General features: G+C 40.8%; 1 protein-coding gene across 4 annotated transcripts in view; it reads left to right on the top strand.

Moving 5' to 3' along the window:
* Positions 1–14,395, top strand: part of LRP2 (LDL receptor related protein 2) — a 176,802-nt gene that overhangs the window by 65,799 nt on the left and 96,608 nt on the right. For all 4 annotated transcript variants that reach the window (XM_065561806.1, XM_024114865.3, XM_065561805.1 and 1 more), the window contains exons 20-29: positions 602–739; positions 1,665–1,946; positions 4,247–4,486; positions 5,817–5,936; positions 6,351–6,467; positions 7,219–7,596; positions 8,575–8,823; positions 10,143–10,354; positions 11,980–12,164; positions 13,454–13,682. In XM_065561806.1, coding sequence (XP_065417878.1) covers positions 602–739; positions 1,665–1,946; positions 4,247–4,486; positions 5,817–5,936; positions 6,351–6,467; positions 7,219–7,596; positions 8,575–8,823; positions 10,143–10,354; positions 11,980–12,164; positions 13,454–13,682 — 2,150 coding nt within the window. The remainder of the gene's footprint in view (positions 1–601; positions 740–1,664; positions 1,947–4,246; positions 4,487–5,816; positions 5,937–6,350; positions 6,468–7,218; positions 7,597–8,574; positions 8,824–10,142; positions 10,355–11,979; positions 12,165–13,453; positions 13,683–14,395) is intronic.

Genomic DNA, 14,395 nt, shown 5'->3' with positions numbered 1-14,395 from the left:
GGGTGTGATTGTGTAATGACTAGATCATAGTCCCTAAGAGGTTCAGTGTACCTTCAACCATCACTGACCTCTCAAGAGGTGCTTTGTACTTGCAGGATCGACTCAGTTGCATGTAGGGTATGTCCTGATATTTATCTACAATGGCTCACATGATGTTAGTAAGAGTATCAGAACCTGCCCCCTTTTTGTGACATTATATCAAAAAGTTATTTTGCAAAATATCTTCAGATGCTGGAAAAGTGTATTGGCAAACAGTTTTTAATGTTGCATTAGAAGTTGAGATGGGACAAAGTCATTACATTCTGATACAGAATCAGATCTGAATTTGAGCTTAGACAAAGTCTGGGAGGGCAGGTTGGATCTGTTTTTGGAGAAGGTGTTTCTACAGATTTAGTGGCAAATCAGTTTATGGAATAGCTTCCACAATGCATTATGCAATCATTTTGTATTCGATACCATTTTTTGTTTTTCCTGAAAGACTTAGGCATGAGAATTCATTAGATTTACATGACCAGCATTGAGGTTTTATCCAGCATCATTTGACCTTTTGTATCATATTGTATTATAACTGTTACTAAGTATTAACTGTCTTTCAATACAGGTTATGCATATTTTACTGATTGGAGACTTGGAGGAATAGTTCGAGTGAGGAAATCAGATGGAGGAGAAATGACTATTATTAGGAGGGGCATTAGTAATATTATGCATGTAAAATCTTATGATGCTCATTCTCAAATAGGTAAGCTAGATTGTTGTACTCACAAAAGAGTCAAAGGATTTGCCCTCTGACCTTTAAAGGTTACCCCATTGGGCTTTCACTGATTATGTAGTTCAGTGTTCTGTGACTGAGTGTGGTTTTGCGTGGGTGTATCTGTTAGTTGTTTAATAACCTCATAAAGATGAAATTATAATTTCATTACATTCTTCCCAATTTATTATTCATTACAACCCAGTATTTCCACTTTCATAAATAAAGGGTATTTTCATTAAACTGCACTATTTGTCTGTGACAAAAACTTGAAGACTGGATTAAACATCTTCTAAGTCATGCTGTACCATTCTTTAAATTATCACCTTTTACATGGTTAAAATTTTGTTTTAGTCTTTTCACTCGGCTGAAATTCTGTGCATGAGGTTATTTGAATAAAGTACTACATGCAGTACACTGGCACTGAAAAATCCACCAATTTAACAAAAAATGCAACAAAATCTAGTGATGAGACTTTCCACTTACGTAGTGCTTTACATTTTCAAGGTGCTATACAAATATTGTGTCAAATCCCATTATCCTTACTCAGGAAGAAGTTCCAGTTTGCAGCATATGTGTGTATTTGTTTCCAGACACTTGCCAGAATTGGAGCCAAAATAAGTAGCATGTTGTTAGATTTGTTTCCTACTAGGAGAAATGTGTTATTAAACACTTGCTGTACTATGGGCCTGCTTCTGATCTCATTTATACCACTCTAACCCTGTTGACTTTGCACTAGTATGAGAGCAGAATTAGGCCCTAAATATTTTTTTTAAATTTTACCCAGATCATTTAGTTTTACATCATTAATCTTCCACAGTTTATGCTATGTTTTATGATAAACAATGTATTTTAACAGTTTCCAGACTATTACAAATTGAACATATATTAATCTCTCAGGGCATTTTCTTTTTAGGATCTAACTATTGTAATAGAGGAACAAATCCCAATGGAGACTGCAGCCACTTCTGCTTCCCAGTACCTAATTTTCAGAGGGTTTGTGGCTGTCCATATGGTATGAAGCTGGGTCCTAATCAGCTGACATGTATTGAAGATCCATCAAATGAGCCACCCACTTTGCAGTGTGGTTCCTATTCATTTTCCTGTGGCAATGGAAGATGTGTGCCTAGGTACTACCGGTGTGATGGTGTGGATGATTGTCATGATAACAGTGATGAACAAAACTGTGGATCACTAAGTAAGTTGTCCTTGTAATTTACAGTTAGTGATACTTGCACTGCAGAACTTTTGGTGGCTCAGTCTGCATTGATTTTTTGTGTTTATTTGAGGACAAATCTTAGAAATCTTCCTAATCCATGTGACTAGTCCCACTGGAGTTACATGAATAAGGGTTATATAATTGGGCCCCTGAAGCTTAGACGGTACATTTTTTGACTGAAAATGGGGCTTGCAGTGTCACAAGAGTGGCTTTTCCTAGGAGATTTCCATTAGTAAACTTTAAGGGATTAGTTAGGTTGCAGGGTACTTAGGGTTACCATACGTCCGGATTTACCCGGACATGTCCTCCTTTTTGTGCTAAAAATAGCGTCCGGGGGGAATTTGTAAAGCACTCACAATGTCCGGGATTTCCCCCCTCCCCCGGCAGAGCAGAGCGAGCGGCTGGGAGGGCTGCAGGAAAGTCCCGGGCTGGACTCCGGAGCAGCTGTAGAGGAGCCGGATCCGCCCTGCATTCTGAGCAAGTGTATCAGCACAAAGTGCAGCCCTCCCCTTTTGCAATGGGGAGCGGTTTCTGCCACTCAGCGTAGCAAAACGGGAGCGAGAGCACTTTGTGCTGATACAAGGGCAGCTCTCCCCTGCAGCCCGGTCCGGCAGCTCTGTGCAGGGCCAGGGACCGGGTTTTGTTGTGCTGGGGAGCTTAGCCACGTGTCCGGCTGGCACAGAGCCCAACACCCTGTTCTGAGCAGCAGGGTAAGGGGGCCAGGGGGTAGGAGAAGGGGCAGGGAGGTTCTGGAGGGGGCAGTCAAGAAACGGGGGGGGCTTTTTGGGGGGAGTGGAGAAAGTTTTGGGCAGTCAGGGTACAGGTAGGGGGTAGGGTCCTGGGGGGCAGTTGGGGGGGGGTTTTAGGAGGGGGCAGTTAGGGGACAAGGAACAGGGAGTCTTAGGTAGGGGGTGGGGTTCTGGAGGGCAGTTAGGAGCAGGGGTCCCAGGAGGGGGCAGTCAGGGGACAAGGAGCGGGGAGGTGGGGGACTGGGAGTTCTGGGGGGGAGCTGTCAGGGGGCAGGAGTGGGGAGAGGGATCGGAGCAGTCAGGGGACAGGGAGCAGAGGGGTTTAGATGGGTTGGGAGTTCTGGGGGGGGCTGTCAGGGGGCAGGAGTGCGGAGAGGGATCGGAGCAGTCAGGGGACAGGGAGCAGAGGGGTTTAGATGGGTTGGGAGTTCTGGGGGGGGCTGTCAGGGGGTGGGGAGTGGTTGGATGGGGCGTGGGAGTCCCAGGGGTCTGTCTGGGGGTGGGGGTGTGGATAAGGGTTGGGGCAGTCAGGGGACAAGAGGCAGGGAGGCTTAGATAGGGAGTGGAGTCCTGGGGGGCAGTTAGGGGCAGGGGTCCCAGGAGGGGGCAGTCAGGGGACAAGGAACAGGGGGAGGGTTGGGGGTTCTGGGGGGGGCGGGAAGTGGGAGGGGCAGGGGCGGGGCTAGGGCGGGGCTCCTCCCGTCCTCTTTTTTGCTTGCTGAAATATGGTAACCCTAAGGGTACTACAAGAATAGCTGCTTGTAGTATTTTGATATTTCTGCTCCCAGATGAAGTTAGTAAATGCAGAGGCATGAGGATGTTTGAACAAAATTATATCAGGGTTTGGGTTCTGGTTAAAGGTTTGGAAAGGTTTTTATTTTATCTCCCTGAGTTCTCCCAAGCCTGTTGCCTGTATGTCTTTTCTCCCATTCCACAGTAAAGTGAATGAAGAGTGCACTTTCAGCCTTTACTGTTCATTTCCTGGCTTTGCTATAAATTGGCTCAAACGTACAGAGTGTTTAAATTTGTGGATCAAAAATAAACTGGGAGAGTAGTAGGAGAATTACTGTTGATAATATAATACAGACAAGATATCCGATGAATACCACATATTTATTTGGTGCTTGGCATCTTCAAGGTGATTTATAATTAAGGGTCTTGTTGACTTTACTGGGAGTTGCATGTATGTAACTGAGAGTAGAATCTGGATCTGTACTGTTACTGTAGAAAAACTAAGATGTCATTTTGGTGAGAATGAAGGAGCAAGTGACCTTTCTTCTTTTTTTGATTGTTTTGAAATATTTTTTAAAACCTTTACCTTTTACCTTATCGTTAATAATTACAATTTCAAAAATTGTTCTAAGAATGAATTTCTTAAAATTACTGATGGTTTCTTGCCATAAATAATGGTTTTGATACAAGTTTTAGAAATTGCATAATTACATTTACAGTCCTTGAATGTGTTTTCAAGGAAGGCAAGTTTTGGAGCTATTGCTGTACAAATGTTTTCATATTTTGTTTCTTGTTTAGATAATTCTTGTGCTTCATCAGCCTTTACCTGTGGCAATGGGCAGTGCATTCCAGGTCGCTGGCATTGTGACAAACATAATGACTGTCTTGATGGCAGTGATGAACAACATTGTCCTACTCAGGGTCCCACTTCATGCCCTGTAACCTTGTTCACCTGTGACAATAGCAGGTGTATTCCCAGGATCTGGCTATGTGATACAGATAATGATTGCGGTGATGGGTCAGATGAAAAAAATTGCAGTAAGTGTCAGAATTATCTGGTTTGCAGTACAGTGTGTATAGATTACATATGACTACATAAATATATGTACATATGTATATGAGAGGGATAAATATGTTCAGAAGGAAAGAAAGAACCAATATGGAACTTGGAATAATACTATTCTGTCTTATGAGACTTGGAAAAGCCAACATACATTCAAATATTAAGACCACATGGAAATACAAAGCAGTCACTATTAAAAATGATGTGATTGTGACAACTATATTGCTCTGAATTGTGGTATCTGCAAAATCCCATTGCATTGCAGTTTACAAAATCAAAGAAACTAAGGCACAGGGTTATAAACACTTACATACATGAGTAGTGCCATTGACTAGTCCAGGGGTCGGCAACCTTTCAGAAGTGGTGTGCCGAGTCTTCATTTATTCACTCTGATTTAAGGTTTCGCGTGCTAGTAATACATTTTAACATTTTTAGAAGGTCTCTTTCTATAAATCTATAATATATAACTAAACTATTGTTGTATGTAAAGTAAATAAGGTTTTTAAAATGTTTAAGAAGCGTCATTTAAAATTAAATTAAAATGCAGAGCTCCCCGGACCAGTGGGCAGGACCCGGGCAGTGTGAGTGCCACTGAAAATCGGCTCGCATGCCGCCTTCGGCACACGTGCCATAGGTTTCCTACCCCTGGACTAGTCTATTGATAGGAAGGCCTCATCAGATAAGATAGGGTGAATGTTTTCACCCAGCAATAGCTCACAGAATTTTTGCAATGGAGTAAAGCGTAAGCTCCCTGGTCACCCTTCTGCAAGTCTCCTTCTCACAGGGTGGAGTCTTGGTTATAAAGAGGATGGTGATCAATTGTTCTTCATGTCTACTAAGGGTAGGACAAGAAGTAAACATCTTAATCTGCAGCAAGGGAGATTTAGGTTAGATATTAGGAAAAACTTTAAGGATAGTTAAGCACTGAATAGATTACTTAGGGGGTTGTGAATCCCCTTCATTGGAGGTTTTAAGAACAGGTCAGACAAACACCTGTCACGGGTGGTCTAGATATACGTAGTCCTGCCTCAGCGGGCTGGACCCGATGACCGTTTGAGGTCCCTTCTAGCCCTACATTTCTATGATTCTATGGTCCTATTTTGCATGACTTCCAACCTGCAGCTAAATAAATCATTACCTTGTACTAATGTCTATGGTAGAATGTTTTTTAATTTATCTTGCTGTTAGCTGTTAGAAAGCATGCATAGCTAAGAGAGTTGATTCTGATGTCTTCATGTTCTGACCATTTTGCTGGTTCAAGGTAGAAAGGAAAGAATGCAAACACCTTTATTTTTCTCTTAATAGATTTTACAGGGACATGTGAACCTGGTCAATTTCAGTGTCCTGACCATCGCTGCATTGACCCATTTTATGTTTGTGATGGGGACAAGGATTGTGTAGATGGAGCAGATGAGCATGACTGCAGTAAGTATAATTTCCCTCGTAAACATGGTTATTTATGAATTTGTTTGTTGCACATGCTGGTTTCTTTGGACTCTCTCATGCCATGTAAGCACAGGCTCTTAGAGGGTTTGGCATGGAGCTGCTCAGAGACGCAAAATTCCTCCTAAAATTCCCCAATGTGTATGAGTAGTATGTTCATTGCTGTGTGAGTTGGTGCAGAGTGCCAGCAACCTGCTTTATCTCTGCCACTGGGGGGAATCTGGTTTCCCAGGGGGTGCAAAGGCTTTACAGTTTCTGTGCTCCAGGGAGCAAGAGACTGCAATAAAGCCTGGATTTCTTGCATCTGCCTATCTTTTGTACCTACAGACATGATAGGGACAATCTAGCCCTTTATAAGGTAATAGCTAATGCAATACTGTATTTATTCATTTGCAGTATACAACTGTAGTGCCTCAGAGTTTAAATGTGCAAGTGGAGACCAATGCATCAATACTTATTACCAGTGTGATGGTGTTTTTGACTGCAATGATCATTCAGATGAGAATGGTTGTCGTAAGTACACTATGATGCATAGACATTAAAATAAAGGCTCTGGTTATTAAAGTTTATAAAAACTGTATTTCACCCACTATTATAACCTCAAAACTACTTTCAAAATACTTAGTCTAAAAATATTTCTCCCAGGCAGAAACTCTGCATACAGTAGGTTCCAGACAAGAGCAAATTTTCTGGCATAGGCTAGCATCTTCATTCTTTGTGGATCCAAACCTCGAATGGGGGTTTTGGCAGACTTGCTCCCAGCATTGTTTTTTTTAAGATTTAGAAAGAAAATGTTAAAATATTTAGAATTATGATACTTTTTTGAAATCTTATAACCCACAAGAGCTAGACCGTAACTGAAGCTTAAATACTTTGTAATTTGAGCTAGTTCCTTTGAGTAATTTTGTACATTAAAATTAATCAAGATTTTGAGGTATAGCGAGCAGATAATTGCTGTTTCAAAGACTTGTAGCAATTTGTGTGAGTACTTGCGTGCGTGTGCATATTAATGTGTACATACTCAACACGGTGTGAAACGTGAATGAAGCTACCTGGTTTTTGCATTAAAAAGTAGCAAAAGTATTTAGGAGAGTCTAAAACTTCCTGTCTGCAGCCAGACTTGGACCTGTGGCAAGTGGGTACAATTCTATTGACTTCTCAAGAATTGTACCCACTTATACCAGAGTTGAACTAGACCCCTTGTATTTGCATCTTCATTTGAGCATGTAAATACTTTCCTTAACACCAAATATCACTCCTCTAGCTACAAGACCACCAGGGATGTGCCACCAGAATGAGTTCCAGTGTCAGTCTGATGGCAATTGCATTCCTGCTAACTGGGAATGTGATGGCCATCCTGACTGTGCAGATGGCTCGGATGAACATCAAAGATGTCCTGCCAGGACCTGTCCTCCATCTCTTTTCCGCTGTGAGAATGGAAACTGCATCTATCGAGCGTGGATCTGTGATGGTGACAATGACTGCAGGGATATGAGTGATGAGAGAGATTGTCCCACTCAGCCTTTCCGGTGCCCCAGCTGGCAGTGGCAATGTCCAGGTCACAGCATTTGTGTGAATCTGAGCAAAGTATGTGATAACATCGCAGATTGTCCTAATGGAGCTGATGAATCCCCACTCTGCAGTAAGTTGCTGTTTAGCATGTACAATAGCCTAGAAACTTTTGTGCTGTTTCAAAAAGTTATGCAACACAATGAGCATCATCACTGCTTCTTTGTTGTATATGCGGCATAGAAACATTTCTAGTAGAAAATGCAAGATTCATTGTGAACTCAGAAATGTGTTGGGATTTAATATGAAGTTTGGTTAAGTGTGAATCTCAGACAGGTGAACTGCACCTTGCAGTAGAAAGGCAATTCCAGTGAATTCACTCCACATGATTGGGAGCCCAATCTTGCATTCTTTATTCAGTGGACTTCCATTGACTTCAGTAGAGAGTTTGTTTTATCGAGGAGTAAAATATTAGACCCTATTTGCTTATGCCCAACATTTTAAAAATGGAACTTGATCAAATATACTGTCATTTAAAATTAAATTGGATTCAATCTTCACTATTTTCTTAGATATTTCTAACCTTGTTTTTTTCTGATTTTAATCTAAAATCAGAGTGAGCAGAATTTGTGTTATGTTGATTGTGACTATTGATTTTCACTTAAGTGTAACTTCTTTCTTTCTTTCCTTGCTTCCTTCCTCTCTTTAATCAATGCACGCTCTCAGATGAACCCCAGCCAGGTATGATTATGAAACATATTAAATTATTGTGTATTAATAATATTTCAGTTTCCCATTTGCACTGTAAATGATTTATGTACTTCCAGCTAACTCTGCTTTTAAGCATTGTAGAACTTTAACAAAGCACTCTTATGTTTTGAATTCCTTTTACATAATAGTGACAAATATTATTAACATACTTTCCTTTTTATGAATTATACATACTATACTTTAGTATGATGAATAAAGATCCTGGCCACATTCTCAATAATTGGCAGTTGCATGGGTATGTTGGAAAGCAGAATGTGGCTCATAGTGCAAATGCACAGGATTGACGCAATCATAGAAACTTTGAAAAAAATCTGCTTGTTTTCCCTCACCCCTGTTTCAGATCAGGAGAGTTGCTCTGACAATAATGCTGGCTGTACTCACGAATGCATTCAAGGGCCATTTGGAGCTCAGTGTACATGTCCAGTTGGATACTATCTTGCTAATGACTCCAAGACCTGTGAAGATATTAATGAATGTGAACCTCCAGGCTTTTGCAGTCAGCGTTGTTACAATGAAAGAGGGTCTTCGAGGTGTTACTGTGATGAAGGATACATTTTAGAAGCCAATGGAAGGACTTGTAAAGCTGCAGGTGAGGACTACTGATATAAAATCCAAAACAGTGAGTAAGGGTTTTAGATACAGTCCACAGCATCACGTACACAGAGATTTTGATAATGCTACAAACCCCCTGTTTTACAGGAGGTTATAAAAATAGTCATTTAAAGTAATTCCTGGCATATAACCCTGGATATTAAAACTGTTAGCTGTGAGGCTAGCTAGTAATTATCATCCTTTCCAATATGCTTGAAATGGCTTGTTCTGGAATTCTAACGTTGGGATTGTGAAAGTATGTTTTGGAGGAAGGTGTTGAGTGGGTGTGTAGTTGCTCAGCACCTCTCAGGTTTTGGCGTATTGAGTAAAATTTGCCTTTGGGCAGATTGCAAGGTCCATGAACTACTTAAGTCCCAGCCTTACATAAGACTTAAATATTGCTTTGGACTGGACTTCTGTAGAGCAGCGAATGTCACCCACTGGTCGTCATTCTCCATTGTCTTGTAGTTTCTTCATGGCACTTCAGAAGTACAAAGGAGCCACAAACCCAGTGGCTCTTGTCACCCGGGTATCCCCCTGTGATAGGGGGAATCCCCAGATGCTGGAGCAGCTCTGCACCACACTCCTTGCAGACTGTGTGGTTAGAGAAAAGGAGCATGGCAGTGTCACTTAAGCAATTACTTCCTGCTGGAGTGATGGGTCCTTGGCATCATGGGCAGCTGTATGTTAGTGAGAATGGCCCTGAAGATGCCCTGACTTATGCTGGGCCAGCCCGTCCTAGGATGGCCCTAGGAAAGTGGCTACTTTAAGGCTACCTTTGACCCTCCACCTTCATTCTTGTACCAAACATAGCTTGGCTGAAACAAATAACTGGGAGCATTGGGTGGTACCCCTCAACGCACACTGTAGACAAAATATACATCGTGTATTCAATATCGACATTACAGGTGGTGCAGATACCATTGTTTATAATGCAGATTGACCAACAGCTCCAATTTTCAGTTGCTTATAACGTTTGCCAAATTTTTATCTGTTCTGGCTGAAATATTCCTTATGAGATGTCTACCTCAGGCTGATTTTTTTTTTTTAAAGTTTCAACAAAAATGATTTAGATGCTTTCAAGAACAAAATTAGGGAAAAGTTCATTATTTTGCCCATATTAAAAAATGTATACAACTTGTTTTATTAAGAAACTGTAGCACCTCCATACTTTGGCATGAGACAAACCCACTCAAATTTGGCCAAGTTATAAAATCTTAGTGGTTCATTTTCCTCCCCTAGAAGAACATTCTGAATGGTTTATGGGGTTACTATTGCATAGTTTATTTGTTTGCATTCGTTTCTTTTCTTTTGCAGAGTCTGGGAATCTTCTCTTATTAGTGGCAAGCCGTAACCAAATTGTTGTAGACAACATCACCTCTCAGGCACACAGCATTTATTCTCTGGTTCGAGATGGGAGGAATATAGTAGCTATTGATTTTGATTCAGTCACTGATCGCATCTATTGGTCTGACACCACACAAGATAAGATTTGGAGTGCTTATCAAAATGGCACAGACCGAAAAATAGTAAGTCTGTGGGGGAATGTAGTCTTTTATTTCTTTACATTATAAAGGAAGAGAGAATATACTATATCTTCCGTTAACAAAGATGGAAGATGCAGTGTTGCCATAGCCATGTTGTTCCCAGATTTATAGAGACACCAAGTGGGTGAGGTAATATCTTTTATTCAACCAATTTCTGTTGGTGAGATAGACAAGTTTTTGAGCTACACAGAGCTCTTCTTCAGGTCTGGGAAAGGTACCCAGGGCATGTCTGCACTTAAAACTCTGCATCGGCACAGCTGCAGTGCTTAAGGGCTGGTCTGTATTGGCACTTTACAGCACTACAACTTTCTCGCTCAGGGGTGTGAACCTCCCCCTCTCCCGAGCGCTTCAAGTTTCAGCACTGTAAAGTGCCAGTGTAGACAGTGTATCAGTGCTGGGAGCTGCACACCCAGTGCTGGGAGCTATTCCCCTCATGGAGGTGGGGTTTTTATAGCTATGCCGTGACTATTCCCCTCACGGAGGTGTTTTTTTTTTTTTAAAGCAATGCCGCGACTACACAAGCCACGTTAAAGTGCTGCTCCGGCAGCGCTTTAACGTAGCAAGTGAAGACGTGCCCCAAGTGAAGACACTCCTACGCCGACAGGAGAGCTTCTCCTGTCGACATAGCGCTGTCTACACAGGGGATTAGTCTGGTATAACTACATCGCTTGGGGGGTGGATTTTTCACACCCCTGAGTGACAAGTTATACCAGTAGAGGTCTGCAGTGTAGACATGGCCTTAGAGTGTCACAGATAAATACAAGCTTGAACACAAAGTATCAGAGGGGTAGCCGTGTTAGTCTGTATCCACAAAAACAACGGGGTGTCTGGTGGCACCCTAAACACTAACAGATTTATTTGGGCATAAGCTTTTGTGGGTAAAAAACCCACTTCTTCAGATGCATGGAGTGACTTGAACAGATAGTTTAGCATAAGTAGTTAGCACATGTTATAAGGGATCATTCAAGGTGAAGTGGTCCCTTAGAATATGTGCTAATTACTTTTGCTAAACTATCTGTTCAATCTTCTATTTAGCTGTGACACTCTGAGTACCTTTCCTAGACCTAAAGAAAAGCTCTGTGTAGCTTGTCTCTCTCACCAACAAAAGTTGGTCCAATAAAAGATATTACTTCACCCACTTTGTCTCTCTAAAGAAGAAAGAGGCAGCTCTCCATGTATTGTAATGAAAAGAAAGGTAACTTAAAGAAAGTGAAGCAGCTCACAATTTGCAGGAAGTAAGTTTAAAATTTGATGGATGACTGACACACACACACACACACACACTCTACAGATAGTCTTGCATGTGGCCTTGATGTATTAATGCTACGCTGACATTATTCCAACTCCTTTTTGGTGCCAGAATGTAAACCCTTCTTACTGCTTGTGGGCCATTACTCGCCCAAGTAGTCCCATAGATGTCAATAGGACTACTCAGGTAATTGCTCACCAATGGGAGCATGGGGTTCATAGACTGGGCCTTATTTTGTATAAGAAATCTAAAGGGTAAAGGTTACTTGTTTCCTCTTTTCCATAGCTTTCAAAAAGATGTTACCAATAGTGAATTGTAAATTATTTAGTGCCAACTAACTCTTCGATGTTTTTAACAGGTGTTTGACAGTGGTGTCACCGTGACTGAAAGTATAGCGGTAGACTGGGTAGGTCGCAATCTTTACTGGACAGACTTTGTTCTGGAAACAATTGAAGTCTCTAGAATGGATGGGAGCCACAGGACTGTGCTGATTAGTGAAAATATAACAAACCCAAGGGGACTAGTGTTAGATCCCAGAATTAAGTAAGATTTTTTTTGTTTTTGTTTTTAAAAAATAATATTTTATAATGATTTCAATGGTAAAATAATTTTAATTTGTACCCAAAGTGCAATATTTAAGATGTAACCAAATTTATCGTAATTGTAAGTAACAATTAGGGTTTGGATTATAGGAAATTTCAAGTTTACTAAACTAAGTTTGTTCACAAGTCTCAGTTACAGGAAACACTTAACCTTATTCAAACCATAGTATAATACAGCCATTTGTTAACTGTCTTTCACCTTAATTACTCTTTGTTATCTTGAAACAGATGTTCTAACACTTACTTGTATGAAGTCTTGTTGTAGCTGTGTTGGTCCCAGTATATTGGAGAGACAAGATGGGTGAGATAATATCTTTTATTGGATCAACTTCTGTGGTCTCTCTCACCAACAGAAGTCGGTCCAATAAAAGATATTGCCTCACCCACCTTGTCTCTCTAATGACACTTATTTCTTAGATAAGAGCTTATGCTTTATAATGTTAATATGATGTGGTTATTCAGTGTTGCATCACATAGCTACATACAGTCTAATGTGTCATGCCTGTATAGCACAGAGCTGGTTCTGTTGCACACTGAAAACATTTACACTACGTTAATTTGGGAGAGCTACCAGTAACTCATTAAGTGCTTTCCCATCTGAAGATGTGACAAAACAGTCAGTGCTGAATATTAATGGCAGATGAATCCTCCCCCTCCCCCCCCACACACTATTTATGTACTGCTGCTGACTGTACTGAATAGTGGACGGTAAATCGACAAACCCCTGCATCCATATACTGTTTTATTAGCAGAGCGTTGGCAGTCTACTGTGCTCTCTAACAGCTTGAGTCTGACCTATGCTGTCAGTCATGCTGAGCTGCTCAGTTACGATAATATGGTAGCTGTATAGGGGACACACTGTGAAAGACACAAATGTCTATTTTATTAAGTTGGCATTAAGCAGTTCAGGAGTTGGAATGTAAACCATTTTATCTAAGAGTTGAAAAATAATCACATGATTATAAAATAACTTTGTTAGAATTACCAATTGTGTATGAAAGCTACAGCAGAAAACATGTTTAAAAATGTTTTATTATAAAAAAGATATGGTTACACTTATTTTGAAAAAGAAGAATCCTAATCCACTAATCCTACATTGATTCCTATACTGTTTATTGCATAGTATATTTCATAAGTGTCATTTTATTTTTGTCTAACAAGACTTTCTCTGAGATTTCTCAATATCCAAATAATTTTTCTCGATCAGTAACCACACGTTACTTTTTACAGTGCTCATGTGATGTTCTGGACAGACTGGGGCCAAAATCCTCGAATTGAAAAAGCTAGCATGGATGGCACAATGCGAACAGTTATTGTTAGTGATAAAATCTACTGGCCCAATGGACTTTCCATTGATTATCCAAATAAACTGCTTTACTTTGCTGATGCCTATCTTGATTATATTGATTTTTGTGATTACAATGGAAACCACAGGCGACAGGTGGTAGCAAGTGACTTGGTAAGACAATAGTAATAAAAAAACTGTTTCCCATGGTTCTAAGGTTCTTTTATGGCCCCCATTACAGATGGGAACTAAGAGATTAAGTGAGTTGCCAAAGGCCATATAGCAGAGCAGGAAATTGAAATTGGGGTCCTGAGTCCAGGCTAGTGACCTAAACACTGAGCCATCCTTCCTCTCATCTGGCTCTGTTTTATAGCATGAAGTCTAAGGGCCCTATCCTCCAGTGCTACTAAACCCAGTGCATTGGATGTAGCTGAATATGTTATGTAAAGGTTTGACAACATAAGGGACATTCTGACTAACAATGAGATTGCCATAATATGCCTTGTGCTGCTGCTCTGTGTTGCTAGTACTCGCTATTGAGAGGAGCAAATGAGGAAAGCATGCCCCCACCTATCGTCATGGTGTGCGTTCCAGTGTGGTGGCAGCTAATATCTGCTACTATACTTCAGGTCATCATTGGTACCTCTCATCTCCATCTCCTCATGGTACACATTGTTGCTTGCAGCACAACTTTGCCCATGGTACTGCCTAGCCACACGTTATACCACCTATTTAGTCACAAGCAGGATTCAGTACTTTATGTAGTGCTGAACAGGTTTATCAGCTAATGCTATTAGAAACATAGAAGTATGTGAGGATTAATGTATGGAATTCCTCTTAATGTGCTAATAAGAATTACATTCACAAATCTTTCCATATTAAAACAG

The sequence above is a fragment of the Chrysemys picta genome, chromosome 11 (genome assembly GCF_011386835.1).
Source record: "Chrysemys picta bellii isolate R12L10 chromosome 11, ASM1138683v2, whole genome shotgun sequence".
Taxonomy (NCBI): Eukaryota; Metazoa; Chordata; order Testudines; family Emydidae; genus Chrysemys; species Chrysemys picta.
The sequence above is the reverse complement of the archived record's forward strand: the minus strand, read 5'-3'. Positions and strand labels throughout refer to the sequence as shown.